The sequence below is a fragment of the Anas platyrhynchos genome, chromosome 34, assembly GCF_047663525.1.
Source record: "Anas platyrhynchos isolate ZD024472 breed Pekin duck chromosome 34, IASCAAS_PekinDuck_T2T, whole genome shotgun sequence".
In the NCBI taxonomy this organism is placed as follows: Eukaryota; Metazoa; Chordata; class Aves; order Anseriformes; family Anatidae; genus Anas; species Anas platyrhynchos.
In genome coordinates this window covers 1,523,408-1,543,080 of record NC_092622.1, presented here as the reverse complement: position 1 = coordinate 1,543,080, position 19,673 = coordinate 1,523,408, and the positions used below count along the sequence as shown (strand labels likewise).

Genomic DNA, 19,673 nt, shown 5'->3' with positions numbered 1-19,673 from the left:
AAAAAGACTTAAAAATAAATCCGCCTTCCTTGAACTCCATGGCTGGTGCTCAACATTAGCATAGGCAATGTCCCTTGACATCCGGGCGGCAGGCAGGAGCATCTGTGCCGGAGGGCTTGGGGGTGTCGGTGGAGGAGGGAGGGAGGAAATCTGGAACCCATAAGCTCCACTGATGTTTGCGTTACCTTGCACTGCTGCATTGGTCTGCGCCTGGTCCGCCCCCGGTCCTCCTCGCCCTATCAGCAAGAGCCTTTCCCCAAAGTTATCCGAACGCCCTCCTCTCCGTCGCCCAAAGGAAAAACCAACTGAGCTCCTTGGAGGGCTCCGCGAGGCTTGGGAAGTTCGGAGGGGCCGAAGGGTGGATGCTCCGGGCTGCCCCTCTCGCGCGGGCGCCGTCTCCGCCGATGCGCCGCGTCCTCCGCGCCCCGTGAGCCCCGCGAGCCCTTCGCCTGCCCGGTGGAAGAGGTCCCGGGGGGCGCAGGTGGTGGCTGCCGAGACGATGAAGGAGGAAAGCATGTGCCTGGACTCCCCCGAAGGCAGCCTGGTCACCAGCGAGGAGGAAGGCGAGCGGCTGCACAAGAAATGCCTGCGCAAGCGAGGCCAGGCGGGCAAGCCGGCGGAGGACGGCGGAGCCCCCTCGCTGCAGGGCAAGCGGAGCAAGCGCAGCCCCGTCCCGCAGTCCTTCGAGGACGTGCACACCCAGCGGGTGATCGCCAACGTGCGGGAGCGCCAGCGGACCCAGTCGCTCAACGACGCCTTCGCGGAGCTGCGGAAGATCATCCCCACGCTGCCCTCCGACAAGCTGAGCAAGATCCAGACCCTCAAGTTGGCCGCGCGCTACATAGACTTCTTGTACCAGGTGCTGCAGAGCGATGAGCTGGACCACAAGATCACCAGCTGCAACTACCTGGCCCACGAGAGGCTCAGCTACGCCTTCTCCGTCTGGAGGATGGAAGGGGCTTGGTCCATGTCCGCGTCCCACTGAGCCGGGGTACGTATCGCAGCTCCGCCAAGGGCACTGCGCGCACGCCCCTCGCTCCTGCATCCTCCGCGCATCTCCCAGCTCGCTCCTCCGGGGGCCGCGCGCGGCGGCCGCCCCCTCCTCGTGCTCCACGTGCAAGCGATTTGCTTTTTAACAAACCCCAGGCGCTGTCAAGGCCGGTGTTCGGAGGAGGGAGCGATTCCCAAACCCCGGTGGGAAGTCGCAGGGGGCCGAGCGGCGGAGCCCTGATCTCATTTAGCGGGGTCTGGGCTGGGGCAGGCAAGCGAAAGGTTTCAAACAAGGGCTTCACCAGCTGATTTATCCTCCCGCGGGGAAGCCGGGGGGTGCGTAAATCAGGCTGCACCCTCCTGAGCGCGCCGGGGATGCCGAGGTGTCAAAACTGCATGAGACCAGAGCCAGTCCCACAGCGGGTGTCCGAGCACGGCTGCTGCTCCGCCGTGCAAAGAGCCTGGCCTGGCCCTCAGAGAACCTCAGGAGCCATCCCCAAAGCTTTTTTCGGTGGCCCTGGGGCCAGGCTTGCTCCTCTCCCTCTCCTAAAGCAACGCAGATAAGATGGGCTCCATCACCCCTTGGGATCTGTAGGTTTCCCACACCGCACACGACGCAGGGAATGGAATATGTTCGGTGAGGACGCCGGGGCGGCGAGGTTTGTCTGCTGGCAGGATGCACCCAGCGCCATCCAGCCGCCCCCGAGCACCCTCCCAGCCCCTGCCCACGCTGCTGTAAGGCGAGGAGAAGGATCCTACAGCAGCGTTTGGGGGCTGAGGGTTTCCCAGCCCTGTCGTGGTGCTGGGCGCTCTTCTTGCCGCAGGCTTCGCGTCCCCTCCCAGCCTCACCAGTGGCCCCTTTGGCCAGCTCGCGGCAGGATCCCAGCTTGTCCCAGGATCCACTGAGCTCATCCCGCTGGATCCCAGCTCCCCGCTGCCCCCCAGGCAGGATCAGGCTTTCCTCGGGCACCACCGAGTTAATCTTTGCTTGGTGCCAGCCCCGATGCTGGGCTCAGAGCCCTCCTGGTGCTCTGGGAAAAGCGACCACAAGAGGAGCAGGGACTCTTCATTTCCACTAAGGGCTACCCATCAGAAAAAAAAAAAAAAACTTTTCTTCTTATTTTCTGCCAGCACTCGGCTGAGTCCGGCACACACTCCTTAGGTGCCATTTTTTGCTCCTGGTTGGCCTTAAGGAGTCTCAGCTCAGTGCTGGGGAATCGGCAGAGCCGTGCCCAAAGCTGTGGCTGCATCACGGCCGTGAAGGTGGGGAGGGCTGGAGAAGGGGTTCAAAATTCTCCTCTCCATCCCAGCCTCACATTTTGAAAGAGCAGACGGAGAGGGGAAGGGAAGGAGCTGGCTTTGCTGAGACAAAATAAATCACATCACGAGCCTGGGAAGTGGCCCCAGCGATGCCCAGGTGGTCGGGGACCTTCTGCTGTGTGCGGTGTCCCTCGGTGAGCACCGCTGACCCTGGGCTTTGCCATTTAACAGCCCTGAATTTCAGGCCAGCTCCACGGACATGGGTGCAAGCAGCGGCTGAAGATGGAGACCGTCTCCCAGCAGGAATTCATTTCGGGATGAGCCACTTTGAAACTTTTGTCTTCCTGGAAACCTCGCCAAGAGCTCGCTGGGGACAACCAGGATGAAAACAGCCCGAGCAGAGCAAGCCCGTGCCCCCCTCACCACCACAACTCTGCAGCCCTGGGCGTTTTGGGGGCCTGTGCATGGTCCCAAAAGACGAGGCTCTGCGGACACCACCGCTGGGTGCCAGAGCCAGATAGAAACACAACCAGAGCGTGGCTTTCGCCATGGGTGCCTGCAAGTTTCCACACCACGCTGATGAAGTCCATGCCGAAGAGCTGTGCGCTTTGTCACTGCCCAGCTGAAGGCGGTTTTGCCTTGGGGCAAAATCCAGAGCTTTTGAGTAAGGGTCCCCTCCCTGCCTCCCCCAGACTCGGGGCTGGTTCCCACTGGGTGCTACCGGTGCCCGGCTGGGCTGATGGGCAGCTCCAGCTCTGCTCATTCACTTGCAGACCCCTTTATTTATGCAGAGTGCGTGGCAGGAGTTTTGTTCCCATGATAAACGGAGGAATTAAAGACATTTAGAGCTCCTAAAGACCTCCCTTCTAAATGAAAAACCTCCCTGCAAAATCCCTCGTGCCCTGCAAGCGTGGTGCTCGCCGTGTGTTATCGCTGCTGGTTAATATTCATCCCTAGAGGCTCCGGAGCTTGCCTGGAGGCAAAGCATCCTTCGGCTGAATAGATAATAATCTGGTTTGTGCCAACCTGCAGCGGTATTCGGGTGCCAATTAGCAGCTCCCGCTTTGGGCTGGGGAAGTACCGGGAGGAGGATTTGCTAAGCAAAGAACAAAAAAAGGGGGGAACCGCCACGGGGGGAAGCGACGGCGGAGCTGGAAAGGCTGCGTCCCTCTCCCGTAAGTGAATTAAGCCAGCGCTTGCAATGGGGCTGTAATTTTATAATGTAAAGCAGCTAATGGCTGCTGTGAGCGCCGGCGTACTGGTCTCCACTGGAACTCAGCCTATTAAATATCAAAGGCCGCTGGAGGAGCTGGATGTGGATATGCCCTTGTTAACCAGGAGACATCATCTGGGGAAAGAGGGATGGAGCCCTCAGGCAAGAAAAAAAAAAAAATCATGTTTGAAGTCCCCCAAGCTCACGGCTTTCAGCACAGTCTTGAGCACATTAAAATGGTTTCTTTTCCTGCTGGAGGAGAAAATGAGGCTAGAAGCAGAAACTGCTGGGGGGGAAAGACTGGCGGAGTTGTAAGGGGTGATATTCTTTGCCCTTCATTTGTCTCCCTGGATTTATTGTCTTTCTCGCGTTGCCCTCACTTAATTGTCTGTCCTGAAAGACCTTGGATAAATCTTCCCTTTGGGGACTGTTGCTCTTGCTTGGAGTCTGCTTTGTCGGGTGGATGTTTCATTTTCTTTTATTTATAAATACGTCTCCTTGCACGGTATTAAAGCATCAGGGTATCAAAGGCGCTCGGGGAGCACTCCCTTCTGTATCCAGCTCTGTTCAGAAAACGCATTTAAAGCAGCATCTGTTCCAGGAAGGTGCCACGGGGACCGGGGTAGGTGTCGTGCCCAAACCACCTTGCTTTCACTTTTGTTTTGCGCTCCCAGAAGGGACAAGGAGTTGCCCAAATCCTGGGAAATCTGTGCCTGGGGTGATTTTATTTCCCCTCAGGGCCAAGCACTGCGTTAGGTACCAGCCATAATCCTGGCCATGTGCTCCAGGAGGATGCTTTTTTTGGGGGAAAACGGGGCTCTGGCTGCCCGACACAGGCAGGGACGCTTCCCACCGAGACAAGTGCAGCAGCACCATGGGGTCGGGCTGGGGGACGACTTCTCTGCAGAACAAGCATTGCCCTGGGGTGATTTGGCTGCGACTGGGAGAGAAAATTAAATGCGGATGGGCTGCTCCCTGCCCCAAAGTCCTGCTGGCACGGGTTGGCCCACGTCCATGCTATGAAATGAGACAAGGTGGAACAGCCTCCGCCTCGTGTGGAGCCCCAAAACAAACAATTCTGTGCCCAAACCCACGGCAGGGAGCTGCTGGAGGCTGCAGTGCTGCAGATGCTGCTGCAACAGCCTGCGCCGCCGCTGGTTCCTCTTGCAGCCGTTGCCTGAGCGGCTGCCAGGTTGTAATCAAGCACAAAAACGAAGCCAAGGGATGGGACACGATGTGTGCAGAGGAGCTGCCTTTCACCATCTGAGCGAGGGGCTGTGCTGGGGGGCCCTGGGGCTGCCCTCTGGGCTGTGCCGGGTTTGCTCCAAATGCATCTCCCCAGCTGGCAGAAGCGTTTTGCTGCCAGCCCCACCGATGGCTCCGGAGCTGGAATTTGCTCCTCGCTCTGGCAGGGATCGTGCTGTGGGTTTGGAGGCTGTTTTCCTCCAAAAGCTGCTGTTTCCCCCCCTACCAGCACAGAGCCAACGCAGCGTTTACCATAAAGGAACGGACAGACAGAAAAAGTGGCGTTTGGTGCCTTGAAGGGTTTGGCTGTGGTGCTCTGGGGAGGAGGAGGATGCGTCACAGCCCCCAAACCGCAGGGCTGAGCTCACGTAAAAGCCACCGATAGCTCCAAATTCTTTGCCACAGTCTCACCTTGGCCACGTCTGGGGGTCCTGGTGGGGCAGAGCCTGCAATAACCTCCGAGCAGGACCTTTCTCAGCCAGGTTCAGCTTCCACCTTTCTATTACAGACAGAGGAACCCAACACCCAGCCTCCCTCCCTGGTGCAGGAAGGCAGGTTCTCAGCACCAGTCAGGATTAGTTAAAATTAAAAAAAAAAAAAAAAAAAAAAAAAAGAGATAAAATTCCCTCCGCAGCATGAAGATGCCTGCCGGTTTACGATCCCCGCTCACCAGCTCTCAGCTGGGTTCACTTAGCCCCGAGGAATGCCTTTGAAACGCGCCCGTATTTCATCCCCAACGTCACGGCGATGCACCTGGGATCTGAGCGGGACGAAGGGGATGCGATGCCGAGAAGGGCTTTGCATTTCTTTGCCTTTTGTGCCACTTTCACCTGCACGCTCGTGGTCACCCCTTGTGACCACCCCAGTGCCCACTGCAGATCTTTAGGAGCCACGGTCCCCAAGGATCTGCGTTGGAATAAAGCCCCCAGAGAGCTGGGGAGGTGGGTGGGAAGCGAGGGCACACCCCGGAGGACCCCATTGCAAGCCCTGGCCACCTCCCGAGGCTCTTGGCTACCTCTTTTTTCCATGATAACCCTCCAACTCACAGCAATGGGTCCCCTCAAGCTTTGGGGGCGTTTTTCCCTTAATGCCACCTGGCTGGGGGCTGCTCTGTTCCATGTTCAAGCCCCGAGGGCAGCCCAGGCTCCCAGCATCACGCTGCATCCATCCCTTTCCCAGCTCCCCAGCAGCTGGCAGCATTATCTCAGCCGGTGCCGGAGGTAATCACGATGTGTGGGGGTTGATTTATTCTCCTCCAAGCTCCTCTCCGGAGACTTAAAGGTCTCGGTGACTGTGCGAGGAGAAAAGTGGGAAGCAAAGCAGGGGAGGAATGAGCTCGCCTCGCCTCTGCCCGCTCCCCCAGGGCCCGCAGGAGCCGTTTCTCATCGCAGGACGATGGCACTCGCAGGAGCTTTGCCCTGCTCCTGGCTCCCGGCTGGCGTCGGCCACAGGCGCCCGGTGGCTCCGCGACGTCCCCTCCGGCGTCACCCACCCTGGGGACAGCGCGTTGTCAGGGTTAGAGAGGGGATGCTGCATCACAGAGCAGCTGCCATCCCTATGGAGGGGTGAGGAGCCAGGCTGTCCCTCCTCCAGCCTTGCTGTACCCCCAGAGATGCACTTTTGGGGAAAAATCTGCCATTTATTGCATTGCGCACGGCTTTGCTCCTGGCGTGCCAAGTCCCGGTGCATTTCCCAGTGAAAAGGGAAAAGTCCAGGAACACGAAATCCCTGCACAGGAGCCAGCAGCCAGAGCCAGCCCCCACTGCCGCCAGCTTTCACATCACACGATTTTGGGATTTGGGGGATTTTGGGGGGATTTTTGCTGTGCCCCGTTTTTCTCCGCATCCCCAGGATGCAGGAGCGCGACGGCTCCACCAGCACTCGTGGTGGCTCCTGGGCACCCAGCACCTGATGGTGACAGCAGCTTGGTGACAGCCAAAATTTTGATCAAATTTAGCCAAAAAAAAAAAAAAAAGAAAGAAAAAAGAAGAGAATCCAGCACTTTCATTCATTATTGCAAAGTGGGGAAAAAAAACAACCAAGCACCCTGTGAGGCTGCAATAGGCGTGCAACCCAAATTAACCCATGTGGGAGACGTGTGTGTTAAATGACTCCATGGCAGAAGGGGTTTCAATTAGTGATCGCTCTTTATTACACACCAGAGAACCCAACGACAGGCGACAGCAAGGCTCAAATTACCTTTTTTTTTTTTTTCCCATATAATCCTCAATCTCTATGTACACCGTGAGCGAATTCCCTGCTCCGGGGAGCTGACCGCAGCCTTTGAAAAGTTCTGAATGGTCTTAAAAAAATAAAAATCCCATTAAAAATACAGTTGTGGATGGTTTTATTAACCACATCGGAGGAAGTATTTTGCAAGTAAAAATAAAAAATAATAAAAAAAATGAGACCACCTTTAGAAATATAAACTTTCTTTCAAAAAAATAAAACGTGCTTTAAAAATAAAGGCAAATACCTCTTTGCGCAGTGGAGGCTCAGGCTTCCAGCCTTGATTTCTGATTGTTTTTTTATAAAAAGGGCTTTTGATATCTTTAAAAAATATATATTGAAAGGTAACATTGCCGAGGAGCTGCCCCATCACCTCCTCCGTGCTCCCCTGCACGGGATGCTTATGGGGTGAGGCGGTGCTACCCCACGGGGAGAGGGGCTGGTGCCAAGAAAGTGTGAGTTTGCTCTGAAAAAAAGTGCTAATTTGGGGGTTTCTGACTCCAGCCCCGGTGTCTCCAGGACCAGCTCTAGGAGAAGCAGCCGGCCCAGCTTTGTGATCACTGTGATGCTCCCCAAGAGGCTCAGCTGCGGACTTACCTGGGGTAATTTGTTCAGTCTGGGCTGTTCAGCACAGCAGCTGCAAGGCAGCAAAATGTGGAGGATTTCGGCTTCATTTTCGGGTGACCCTCCCAAGTGGGGTGCACGGGATGAAGGATTTGGGGGCTACGGATCACGGATCCTAGGCCAGGAGCTGGCACCTGGGAAGGTGGAGTTTTGGAATTCACGAGCTTTTTTCTTGCTTTTTCCCCTTTGATTTCGGGGCAAGAAACCAAAGGGAAGCTGAAAACCTTAAATGGGTGGCTGAGGATGTTTAGAAGGGAGCCAAGCGGCTGTCTTTTTGGGGCACATCGCTCTGCTTCGGGGCAGTGCTGGTGCGCACGGCTGAGCTCCCCCGCAGCTTTCTCCTGGGGTACAAAGGTGCCCCCAGTGCTGAGATTGGGGGAAAGCCCAGCCAAAATTCACTGCTGGCTTCAACCATGGCCTGTTTTATGCCATGTGGCACGAGTTCAGCTGGGACCCACGGGGAGAAAGGGGGGACGTGGCTGGGATGGAGCTGGGAAGGGGATGGATGCAGCCGGAGGGGCTGCAGCGTGTCCCCAGGGTGCTCAAGGGGACAGGGGGGCAGCGAGGGGCTGCAGAGGCTGCCCCAGGATCAATTTGGGGTGGCTGCCCCAGCTCGGGGACACGCTGACATGTCCCAGGGCTGGAAAAGCGGAGGGACCCCCCCCACAGCCCACCCCAGGGGGGACACCGATGGGATAGAGGGGCAGCACCCACCACATCAGGCTCTGGAGAGGTTTGGGGGTGCTTTTCAACCCCAGCGAGGGGAGGTGCACGGCACCAGGCTGCCACGCAGGGTGCCCATGGTGTGGGCAGAGCCCCAGGATCAAGGGGGGGGCATCAGGGGCTGCAGCAGCACTGGGGGGGGGTACAGGCAGTGCCACGATGGTTTCCCCCCACGTCCTCAAACCCCCCTCCCACCCTCTGTGCCAGGGGCTGGCACTGCTGGACCCCAGCTCTGGGCAGTTTGAGACACAGAAATGTTTATTTTTCCAAGTTTTTTGTTTCTGTTTTGTTTTGTTTTTTACAAAATCTCCTCCCTGTGCCTGCCAATGGAGCCTGGCCACCCCCTGAGCTCAGCACCCCATCCACCCCCAAAGCCCCCCGCGCTGTGACACCACCAGCGTGATCGGGGACCTGATAAGGACGAGATAAGAAGGAGAATTCAGATGGAGACATCATTTTTGGGGGGTGGGGGACGACCCCACCTCTGTCACCCCAAAATAACCTGGAAGGAGACAGGCACTGGGGCTTGAGGCATCCCCGGGGAGCTGAGCACCAAGCGGGGGGTGACCAGGACTCGATCTCAGACGGAGGAGCCCAGGGGGGTGCAGGGGGAGCTGGGGGCGCAGCCACGGCGAGGGTGGGCACCGGGTGCCCCCCCCAAACCAAAGGGGTGGCTGGAAGACAGCCGGGGTCTGCAGTGCCACAGGGCAGGGGGGTGCTGGAAAGGGCTCAAGGCACCTTGGTAACGTCCCCACGACGAGGTGTTTGTTCCCGAAATTCCCATGGAAAGAAGAGGAGGTCAGGTTCACATTAGCACATCTCCTATGTATATAGTGCAAATCAGAGCCCCAGCACCAGAGGGGTCGCGCTCTGGTTAGTGGTTAGGATGTCCCCCGGGTGTGACCCTGGGCGCTGCAGCCCCTCCAGCCCTTGCTCTGCCCCGGGCACGAGGTGAGCGGTGCAGCACCCGTCGCTTCCCAGCCCCTCCTCGTGCAGAACGAGGTCGCAGCCCGTGGCACTGGCACGCTGGCTCCTGCCTCGTGCTCTACCAGAGAGGAAGGAGAGGATTTGGAGGAGGCCAGGAATCCTTTCAGAGAAGGCACGGGGAGCCTGTCCCTCTCGAGCAAGACACGGGGCTGCTTCTCCAGGGGATGGCCGGCTGGAAGGAGCTCTGGATACAGTCCCGACGGCGGCTCCAACAACCACAGCATGACCACAGCATCCATCCCAACACCCACCCCCTGCCCCAAAAGTGAGGAAGAGCCCAGAAGGGCAGGGGCGGAGGCCTCTCGTGTGTCCCCAGGAGGGGTTTCAGGTCCTGGAGGTTGGGGACTGATTGCAGGCACGGTCTCGGTGTGCGAGGCGGCGCCGTGCAGAGGGAGGTTGTGGTTTTCCACCCGTCCCCAGCAGGAGAACGGCTCCCGGGGGGCTGTGGGAGCATCCTTTCTGGGAGCCCTGCAGAGGTGGCAGCCAAAGGTCCGGGCCGGTTCAGGACCGTGGCTCGGGGAGTGAGAATGACGTGGCAAACGGGAAGCCAGGAGCAAAGAGCGAGCACTGGGCTCAGGAAGAGTCCAGCCACGTCCTGGAAGCAGGGGAGCAGAGAACATCACCGCTCATCACTGGTTCATGGGCTCCTCTTCCTCCATCGGCTCGTCCTGGGGCCTGAAACGGAGAAATTTGGCACATGAGATGAGGAGGAGACCTGCTCTTCCCCTCCGCAGCACAACCCCCGTGAAGGCCAAGGCTCAGAGCCTGGTGGCACACGAGGGGCACCCGCACGTCCCCGGGCTGACAAAGAGCATCACCCATCACCTCTTCTCCACCATCACGGCCACCGAGAGGGAGGCCAAGGCTGTGACGGTCTCCACTTCTTCTGCCTCGTGGTGCTGCGCCTCCAGGAAGGAGCAGCCCAGCTTGGAGGCAAAACGCTGCACGGCCACCCAGTATTTACCTGCGGGAGAAGGAAACGTCAGGGAAGGGGCTGGCACGGGGGTCTCCAGGCTTCCCTTGCAAGTGGGGCATCACCCTCCTGGGGGTAAGAGGATGGAGGGCTCCCCCCCAGGGTCCTTCATGCAGAGTCCCCTGGGAGGAAAAGCTGACATTTGGGCCATCCCTGCTCACTCATCCTCGCTCCAGACACTCACTCTGGACCTGGATCACCGCCTCCAAGGAGCGCACGGCGTTGGCATTGGGTTTCTGCCTCATGCTCTCTTCTGGGAGAGGGTCCAGCTGCCGAGGGATGAGACGAGGGGGTCAGGGGGAAGGAGCAGTACCCAGGGCTTGGTTTAGGGCCGCGAAGCCACAACCTGCACCAAGCTTTGCCTCGTAGGGCTCCCACCCTGCTCCCGTGGCTCCGGGTGCACCCATGGGGTCCTGACCACAGGATGGGGAGCGCAATCGGCCCCCGTCCAGCCCCAGCTCTCACCTCGTTGCCCAGCAAGGCTGACACGCAGGCCTCGGACGCATCGCAGATGGCCGTGAGGTCGTGGCCACCCTCCAGAGCGAGGACGATGGCTCCCCCTGCCAGGCTCATCAGCTGCTTCGTCATGTAGCCAAAGCCTGCGGAGGAAACCCAAAAGGGGCGGCCGTCAGCCCCCTGTGCCCAAAATACCGGGATCGGGGCCCTCCCTTGCTGTGCCCCTCCAACCCAGGGCTCGTCTCCTGCACCCTGGAGAGCTGCCAGCCCCAAAGCCCAGAGGGAAGAGCCCACTCGGAGCCCCCAGAGCTGCTTCCACCTCCTTACATTTAGCAGAGACTTTGTAGCCACCCAGGGGTGGTGGGTGGCCGTCAGCCGCGTCGAAGCCGGCCGACACCAGCACCACGTCGGGGGAGAATTCATGTGCAATCGGCATCACCACCGTCCTGTCGGGTTGAAAAATAAAAAACAAACGAACACAAAACACAAAGAACATTAGATGTTAAGCGCTGGCTCAGCCCGAAGCCAAGGGAAAGGCAGAGGACCACAAGGAGCAGTACCTGAAAGCTGCCAGATACTCAGGGTCACCCATGGGGGGGTCGAGCCCTCCAGTCCAGGCTACGTTGACGTTAAATCCCTCACCGGGGCCAGCACCAACCTGGGAGTGAGCAAAGATGATGGTGAGGGGCAAGATGTGCCCTGCAGGGTGCTGGGGGAATGCCCTGGCCAGGCTCCACCACCTCCCAGCCCCAAGCGAGGGACGGGCAGCCCCACACTTCACCAAACCCCATGCCCCACGAGACCCCAGCCCTGCAAGAAGCCCTAAATCAAGCAGCTGCCCCCCCTCCCCCAGAGCTGCACAGCCTCTGGGTGCTTCTCACCTCGTCAGCGGCCCCGCTGCCGGGGAAGAAGTTCCCATCATCGTGACGGTGCAAGGAGATGTAGAGAACGTCGGGGTCCCTGTAGAAGACCTGCTGGGTCCCATTGCCGTGGTGAACATCCTGGGGGGAGAAAGGAGTTGGGGGAGTGCTCTTAAATAGCCTCAAGGGTGGCCCAGGAGCTGCACGGAGCTAAAAGCACGTGGATCCCTGCTCCCTGCCCCCAGATCTGGTCCTGGGGAGGGGTTTGCAGCCACATTCCCGCAGCCAGACCCCAAGGAGGAGGTTTCTCTGCTCCCAGGTCCAGCTCTGAAGCAGAGCTGGGATGCTTTGGTGAGGAACTGGGATGTGCTGGGAGCGACTCACCCAGTCCACGATGAGGATCTTGCTGAGTTTCCCTTTCTGCTGCAGCTGCCTGGCGGCGATGGCCACGGAGTTGAAGAAGCAGAACCCCCTGCGAAAAGGGAGCTGGTCAACACCCGGGGCACCCCGAGCACCCTTCCCTCCCAGCACCAACGGGTGGGCTGCCCCCTCCCCTCTCCCTGGACACAGCAGGGTCCCAGGGCAATGAATCTGGAGCAATCAGTGATTTCCCACCACGGCTTTCCAAGCTCTAAAGGGACTGGGATTTTGGGGCCGCCCAAACCCCCCCGTGCCTCAGGAAGGGACCCTCACATGGCAGTGGATGGATCCGCGTGATGTCCGGGCGGCCTCACCACAGCGAAACCGTTCTGGGGACGAAACAAACACAAGGAGATCAGTACCACTGCCCCCAGCACCTCACCGTGGGGCCACACGGTCCTCCAACAGGGACACGAGGGGGCTTGGTGAGCCCCCTGGTCCTCTACGTGAGGCCACCTACCTTCAGCTCCCTGGTGGCCACCTTGAAGGCCAGCTCGGTGACGCTGCCCGCGGCCCAGCGGGCGGCGTTGGAGGAGTGCAGCTCGTTCCAGATGGTATCGCTGTCCACCTGCAAGCAAGGTGACACTCAGACAGGGACAGGGACAGGGATAGGGGCACTCACGGACGATGCCTCGGCTGGGGAACCCACGCTCTCTGCCAGCCACCCTGCTCGGGGCAGGGGATGAAGTCCCGGGCATCGTGGAGCCAAGGGCACCTCGCGTGCCATGGGGCAAGTTGCCCAGCTCCACGGTGGCTCCCCGGTGCCACTGGCCGGGGGTGGCAGCTCCTCTGCAGACCCCAGCCCCACATCCAAGCTCCGCACAGAGCATCTCACACCCCTGCACCCGGGGGGCTGGAAGGAGTGACTGAGAAAACGCTCGTTACCTTCTTTATCTTATTTTATTGTTTAACCAAACATCTTGGTTTGATCAGGATCACGTCAAGGGCCGAGCCAGAGCCGGAAAACTTGAGTCTCTTCTGATCAACTCCATGTGTGCGACTCAAGGGCTCCCCTCTGCCCGCAGAGGGGGCAGCTCCAGCCCCCCCCGCCTTCAGGCAGGACAGGAGGAGGGCAGGGGGGGAGGCAGAGCAGGGAAAGTGGATGCAAACGGGGCTGAGAAGAGCTGGTGCCCAGCAGCGGGGGCAAGGGGAGGAGAAGAACCAGAAGAGGCAGCAGGAAGGCATGGAGTGAGACGGAGTGAGACCCTTCCTGAAAGAGAGAGAGAAAGAGAGAGGAGGAGGAGGACAGAGACAGGGGGAGAGGAAGAACGAAGACCGCAGTGAATGGAGAGAAACCAGGGCAGCAAGCTGTGAGAGGAGAGGCCACAGAAGTGTCTGGAGAGAAGGGGCAAGCTGCTGCCGTCCCCACGCCACTGCTCGCACCCTGGGTGGAAGCCACGGCTTGCTCCCTCCTAACGCCCCCGGCTCTTAAACAAGGCCACGAGGGGCTTTTAGGGGCTGGGTGCCCTGGAGGAAGGGGCTTCAAAAGGCTTGGTTCAAGGGTGGGGTACCCAAAACCATCCCGAGGACGGGGGGGGAGCCCTGCGACAGTGTCTTGCTCCCACGCAAGGGAAGCTGGTGACACAATGAGAGGACACTTTGCTGTGCCCATGGCTCCACATTGGGGCTGCTGCTGCCTGGGCTGAGCTCCATCTCCCTGCAGGGAGGCTCTGGACAGACACAGCCTCAACCCTTGATCATCTCCATGCTCCGAGCTCCCTCAGACACCCCATGGACATGCAGGGATGGGGACTGAGCACAGCCCAGCGGCTCTGGGAGCTCCTTCCCCACTCCAGCCCACGAGAGGCCCTTGGTGGGGACAGAATAAACATCCCCCATCCAAAAAAAGCCCCGAACAGGGAACAAGGACTTACCCCCACCCCTCCGCAGGGCAGCATGACGAACATCCGCTGCGACAGGATCCCTGCGGGGAGGGGACAGTGAGGACTTCACAGCCACAAAGCTGGAGGGGGACCCGCACGGGCCAGGGGCGCACGGCACAGGGGGGGCACTGCCGGCTGCGGATGGGGGGCTCACCTGCCAGCTTCCCGTTGTCCAGTTTCAGGCGGTTGAGGGGATTGGTGCCGTAGAGGAAGACGTGGCGCTCGGTGTGGACGCACTGCAGCTCCTCCAGGGTGGCCTTGCGTCCCCGCAGACACTGCAGGACACGGGCTGTGACCGAGGTGCTCCGGGACAGGACACCCGGGTTCCCCCACCCACGTGTGCCAACCCCATGGGTGGCCAGGAGAGGATGGGGTAGGGAATGCCAGAGCTATTTTCCTACAGTTCTAACAGGCTGGAGCTGACACTGATGCCCCCCCAAGCTGGTAAAACCCCCTCAGCCCTGTTTCAGCAGGGATTCCACCCGTTTTCCAACACAACAAGCTGCCATCTGCCCCGGGGACGGTCAGACCAAATCGCTCCAATTTGGCACAGCCAGCAGCAACCGAGTCCAAGCCCCCTCCCAAGAGCTTTGCTGCCTGGCTGGAGGTGGAAAACAGGCTGGGAAGCTCTGGGAATAACAGGGATGGAGGTGGGAGCAGGGAATCCTACCACACCGTTAGCTCATGCCAGTGTCCTCCCCGTTGCTGCTCACCTCGCACTGGCTGCGCAGCCCCCGCTCCTGCAGCCGGGACCAGATGCTCTGAATCCTGCCCGCGTGCTCCGGGTGGTTGCTGTTGTCTCCGCAGGAGCACTGGTGCTTGAGCATCACCGAGTCGTAAACCAGCCCTGCAAGAACGCCCACGGAGAGCTGCTGGCCTGAGACTGGACCGGGCAGCCAAGCTTCGATGCTTCCAACCCAAATTCTGCCCCTTTTCGGGGGCTAGGGCTGATTGTTGGGACCCCAAAGACCCGTTAAGGGTTATTTAGTTTGACTGTAACTCCTTGAACCTTGGGAGCCTCTGCCCCAAGACGTTTGCTGCCTTGGATGCCCAGGAGAGCTGAGCCGAGCCCTCGTAACAGACCAGGATGGCAAGTCCTGCTTGGAAAGGTACCTTAGATAAGGAGAAGGGACGGCTTGCTCTGCTCTTTCTGCAGCCAGCCAGGGTGCTCCCAGGAATTTTGGGGTCCGGGAATGATTGGGATGGACACACGGGTTCCCCAGAGCATCCCCACCTCCTGTCCCCAGCTGGTTCATCCTGCGCCCCCGTGCCCTACCTGTCGTGAAGTGAGGCTTGGTCGGCTGCTCCTGCACGGGCAGGGAGAGCGTCTTGGAGGCCGTGTCCTGGGCAGGGAGGGAGATGGTGGCGGTGGCAGGAGATGACTGAGCCCTGGAGAGGGGCCTGTGCCCCGCGAGGACGGTCGGAACCATGGGGGGGTCGGCCAGAGGCTGCCGCTTGAGGAGCTGGTGCTGCATGCGCTGGTAGGGGTCCCAGAGATACGCCTGATGGAGAGAGGTGACAGTGAGCACGGCAGCACCCGGGGCGAGGATGCTCTCCCAGGAATGAGCCTCGGTCTCTGGAGGGTCTGGATGTGACAGCCCCCTCCGTGCTGGGGGGCTCGGAGCTGCTTTGTAGGAGCTGGGATGCGTGAAGCAGCGTCTGCTGCTCTCTGCTGGCTCAGCCCCGCAGTGCTGGGCAGCCCTGCTGCAGGGTGCAGCACTTTGCAGATGGTGCCCAGCAGTTTGGGGACAACGCCCAGCGATTTGGGGACGATGTCCAAGCCCTGCTTGCACCAGGGGTGGCCGCAGCTCACGGCCTGTGCTAGCAAACTGCCCCTGGATCACGGGAGGGAGAGATGTGGTGCCTGCGTCCCTACCCACACAGCGTGGCTTGCAGCACCAGCAGCAATCTCACAGCAAACCACAAATCTGGCCTGGAAAAAGGCAGCGTAGCAGGCAGAGGGGCTGCAGGACTACACAGGCACAGCCCCACAGTGACCTGAGACTGCTGCGTGTAGGACACGGGGAAAGTGAAACATTTGGAGGCTAAAAATCCACAGGGCGAGGGGCAGGGAAGCTCCGGGTCTTGGAAAAGCACAGTGAGAGCTATGAAAAATAACCAAAAATCTGCAAAACCAACACCTGCTCCCCCCCATCCCCGCCAGCCCTCGCCTACCTGCTGGAGGACGAGCTCCTCCTGAGGCTGCAGCAGCTTCTGCGTCCTCTCGGGCTCCTTCCCGCTGCTCCCCGGCCTCGCAGGCTCCACGCGTGCCCTCGCCTGGTCGCCGCCCTCAGCCCCCGTCTCCGTCCCTTCTGCTTCCATGTCCTCCGAGGAGGGGATCTGCCGCAGCCGGGGCTTCTCGCTGGTTTTGGCCATGCGCTGCAGCCGGGGGAAGGGGCACAAGTCAGCAAGGAACAGGCTGAGGAGGTCAAGGCACCCCCAGGTAGGAGCACAATGAACGTGGGAGCCCACGAAGCTGAGCAGACACCCTCAGCTCCTGAGCCTGGGCAGCGCAATCCTCGCTGCAATCCTGCACCCTGCTGCCCAGCACCTCCTGCACGCCCCCAGGCCTTACCTTGCCCAGATGTGTCTGCTGCTTGAGCCTCTCCAGGAACTGGGTGTGATGCTGCTGGTACACCAGTTGCTGCTGGATGGCCTTGGGGTTTTGGGGCAGGGGCTCCGAGCGGGTCCTGCCCAGAGGCTTGTGGTGGCCCGGGAGCGACAGGCGCTCTGCGGAGATGAGCGAGGGGGCGAAGGAGAAGGGGACCGTTCCCAGCCCTGGCACTGCAAGGAGAGGAGGAAGAGGTTAGGGGCGGCTTTGCTCTCTTAATATTAACGCTTTCTACCTCCTCGTCTCCAGCTCGTGGAGGAATAACGGGAAACCAGCAACTTGTACCCCGTGCTGCCAGCCCCAAAGCTTGAGACTTACCAGCCACAAGCGGAGCGTGGGTGACTGAGGGCTCGAGGATGATGACGGGCTGCAGCCGAGGGGACAAGGGGCTCCCGGCCTCGTGCTGCTCCAAGCCAGCTGGTATGAACATGGGCGAGTGCGTGCCAGCGAGGACGGGCCCGTTCAGCACGGGCACCCGGTGGGCCAGGCCGGAGAGGGGGCGGCGATCCGCGTCTCCCTGCAGGGAGGAGGAATCACAGAATCACAGAATTGTCTAGGTTGGAAGAGACCTCAGGATCATCGAGTCCAACCTCTGACCTAACTCTGGCTGGATCAGCAACCCACCGGGACACGGCGCATCCTCCCCGTGCCCACGGGCAGCCTCTGCGACTCCTCAGAGCCAGCGTACGGCTGGCACTCGCCCAGGAACCCCGTACCCCAAAAAAAAGGGCTTCCCCTGCCCTGCGGGGACCCTCTGCCCAAGGCTTTGGGGGTTCCTACAAACTGGCTACCTACCCTGGCGCTAGTGGTGGCCGGCAATCCCAGCGTGATGGCAGGAAGGGAGGCTGCGCCCTGCAAGGCAAACTGGGCCAGGGAGCTCTCCTGCAGCATCAGGCGCTGGGCCAGGGGCGCCTGCACCAAACACAATCCGTCAGTCTCCTGCAAGGGCAGGGCTCACAGCACGGGGCAGCAGAAAGGGGGTGGCCAAGTGCCAGATACTGGGGGAAAACCCAGGGCTAGGGGCACCGGGGGGCAACGCATGCACTAGGAGAGCACCGGTGCACGGCGCAGAGGGGGGCAGCGTGTCACTGGGTCGGGCAGGGGGTCCCACCGTGCCGGGGCAGCTGTGGTGCAGGATTTGGAGTGCCTGGGGAGTTTTCTAGCTGATCCTGAGCCTAGGAGGGCGGTGGGAGAGCAGGGAGGTGAAGGCTGGGCTTGGGAAGCTGAGGAGCTCACCTCGTGGGCCATGCCGGAGGCGGCGGGGAGGGCTCCGTGCTCGGCGGGGAGGCTGTCGTTGGGAGAGCTGCAGCCGGACACGGGGGTGCTGCTGCTGCTTGGGGAGGAATCTGTGCCGGGAAGAAAAATCGGGGAAAATGAGCACCTGCACACAGAGGAGAACTGCACAGCCCCAGCCCCGTAAAGCTCGCCCTCCCTCCAACAACTCCCCAGAGCCCCCCTGGAGCCAAAACTCCTGGTGCACAGGAGGGCACTGATAACGTGCTGAGCCCCTGCCATGTGAAATTCCCCCTCTGAAACCCAAAGCAGGCATCTCGTAGGATCCCAGGCAGCTCCAGCCCGGCCCCAACCTCCCCAAACAGCCGAGTTATCCCCACCCAGCCAAAATCCTCACCGATCGCCTCGGGCGGCCTCCTCTTCAGCGAGGGGGGCGCGCTCTCCTTGCGGGTCAGGGGGTTCTTGCGGCGGTCCAGGCACTTCCTGGGCTTGCAACGCACCTTCAGGTTGGGCTCGGACGCTGCCGAGGACAAGGTGGTGAGTCCCAGCCCCACCACGGGTGGGAAAAAGCTGGAACAGCTTGGTGGGGCCAGGCCACCCCAACTTCTTGGCTCCTGCCGTCCCCTGCAAGCGGGCTCAGTGGCATCAGAGCAGGGGGGGGATGGTGCTGGTCCCCAGCCTCACCTGTTTTCCGCAGTGGAAAATGTTCCGGGGGGTCAAGAGAAGTGCTAGGGACCGGGGGCAGGAAGGTGCTGAGTACAGGAGGGGAAGGGCCCTCAGGATCCAGAGGCTCCAAAGACCTGCAGGGAGAAGGAACCTTGTTAGAGGATCTTCCCTCCTGGCAGCGATGGTTAGCAATGCCTTGACTTATCCAAACCCACCACCAGAAATGTTTTGAGGGTCCTGAGCAGCTGTCCTGCTCCGGGTGGGTCAAACAGCACAGAGAGGACGCCCTTCCTTTACCTGTACGGCATGGCAGAAGGGTTGGGGTTGCTGGTCCTTTCCAAAGCTGCTGCCTGCTGCTTCTTCAGGATGACCTCTGCCAGTTTCTGCTTCACCACCGTGCTGGCCACAGCACCTGCAGAGAGGAGGCAGTGAGCACCGTGGGCTGAGAGCTGACACAAAGCATCCCACAGGACCCTCAGAGCAGGGCCCTGGGGCTCCCCACAGCTGCACGAGCCAAGAGAAGGTGGCTGGAGAGCCCCTGCGAGCACACAGGCATGGAGAAAGCCCTGCAGATGTGCTTGGCACGGGTCTCAGACCAAGGTGGGTGCAGGGAGAGGCAGAGAAGGACAACCAGAGGCTCCCAGGTGGTGAATTTGAAGCTGCTGAAGCTGCTAACCTCGCTGAGCGCCAGCAGCTGAGAGGCAGAGCATCAGCAGGGGCGAGCCTCAGCTCAGGATCTGCAGCCAAGCCAGAGCAGGTAGGAGCTGACACCCACGGCATGAGGAAGGCACAGCACGGCTCGTACAGCAGCGACAAGCCTCCCACGGGTGCACGGGATCCCTCTGAAGCCTCTCCAGAGCACCGTGCCCTGGGGCTCTCCGAGCCCGTCACACGGCGATGATTTCCAGCTGATAGCGCACAGCTCTGCCCATCCCGCACCCCCGCTCCCTGCTCTTACCTCCAAGGCAGGAGAGAATGAGAGCAAGAAAAAGAAAGCGCAGACAGCTCAGGGAAGGCTTTGAGGCTCCTGAACCTCTGACAGAGCTGCGCTCTTCCAGACGAGCACCCAACAGGAGACTCACCACGGCGTGCTGGCACTGCAGCAGCGCCCCACATCCTGCACGTGGCTCTGTGGTGGTTGTGGAGCACCCCCAGGCAGAGCTCTGACTGCTGCAGGGAGCTGCCCCCAGCTGCCAGGAGCTTTCCGTGGTTTCCCTGCCTCAACCCAGGGCCCATTCCCCTGTCTGACCCACATCAGGACACATCCTCGGTCGTTTGCTCCAGCAAATGCACTGGGTGG

General features: G+C 60.4%; 2 protein-coding genes across 18 annotated transcripts in view; one reads left to right on the top strand and one right to left on the bottom strand.

Annotated features, from left to right (window-relative positions):
• The first annotated feature begins 272 nt into the window (after window positions 1-272).
• Window positions 273-3,895, top strand: LOC101790674 (twist-related protein 2). Of its 3 annotated transcripts, none has more exons than XM_013101423.4 (2): window positions 273-991; window positions 2,495-3,895. In XM_013101423.4, exon 1 carries the CDS (start codon window positions 500-502, stop codon window positions 983-985), a length of 486 nt encoding a protein of 161 aa, XP_012956877.3. In that variant the 5' UTR covers window positions 273-499; the 3' UTR covers window positions 986-991; window positions 2,495-3,895. The 3 variants fall into 3 exon arrangements, with proteins under 3 accessions (XP_012956877.3, XP_027301615.2, XP_038028505.1); XM_027445814.3 differs by having other exon boundaries at window positions 2,482-3,895; XM_038172577.2 differs by having other exon boundaries at window positions 2,122-3,895.
• A 2,941-nt stretch (window positions 3,896-6,836) lies between these two features.
• Window positions 6,837-19,673, bottom strand: part of HDAC7 (histone deacetylase 7) — a 71,389-nt gene continuing 58,552 nt past the window's right edge. For 12 of the 15 annotated variants that reach the window (XM_038172560.2, XM_072031922.1, XM_072031923.1 and 9 more), the window contains 22 exons: window positions 18,671-18,785; window positions 18,392-18,507; window positions 18,105-18,227; window positions 17,711-17,820; window positions 17,270-17,386; window positions 16,793-16,991; window positions 16,439-16,647; window positions 16,039-16,242; window positions 15,140-15,365; window positions 14,577-14,710; window positions 14,018-14,138; window positions 13,855-13,904; window positions 12,441-12,548; window positions 12,254-12,309; window positions 11,945-12,032; window positions 11,582-11,701; window positions 11,261-11,358; window positions 11,028-11,146; window positions 10,710-10,843; window positions 10,429-10,513; window positions 10,097-10,235; window positions 6,837-9,946 (listed from right to left, as the gene is read on the bottom strand). In XM_038172560.2, the coding sequence (XP_038028488.1) occupies window positions 9,901-9,946; window positions 10,097-10,235; window positions 10,429-10,513; window positions 10,710-10,843; window positions 11,028-11,146; window positions 11,261-11,358; window positions 11,582-11,701; window positions 11,945-12,032; window positions 12,254-12,309; window positions 12,441-12,548; window positions 13,855-13,904; window positions 14,018-14,138; window positions 14,577-14,710; window positions 15,140-15,365; window positions 16,039-16,242; window positions 16,439-16,647; window positions 16,793-16,991; window positions 17,270-17,386; window positions 17,711-17,820; window positions 18,105-18,227; window positions 18,392-18,507; window positions 18,671-18,785 (2,717 nt within the window). In that variant the 3' untranslated portion in view covers window positions 6,837-9,900. The remainder of the gene's footprint in view (window positions 9,947-10,096; window positions 10,236-10,428; window positions 10,514-10,709; window positions 10,844-11,027; window positions 11,147-11,260; window positions 11,359-11,581; window positions 11,702-11,944; window positions 12,033-12,253; window positions 12,310-12,440; window positions 12,549-13,854; window positions 13,905-14,017; window positions 14,139-14,576; window positions 14,711-15,139; window positions 15,366-16,038; window positions 16,243-16,438; window positions 16,648-16,792; window positions 16,992-17,269; window positions 17,387-17,710; window positions 17,821-18,104; window positions 18,228-18,391; window positions 18,508-18,670; window positions 18,786-19,673) is intronic. The other 3 variants (XM_072031925.1, XM_072031926.1, XM_038172554.2) reach the window with 1 other exon arrangement.

Bases quoted from the DNA above. Each gene is read 5' to 3' on its own strand.
- LOC101790674 (XM_013101423.4), top strand. From the start codon at position 500: ATGAAGGAGGAAAGCATGTGCCTGGACTCCCCCGAAGGCAGCCTGGTC.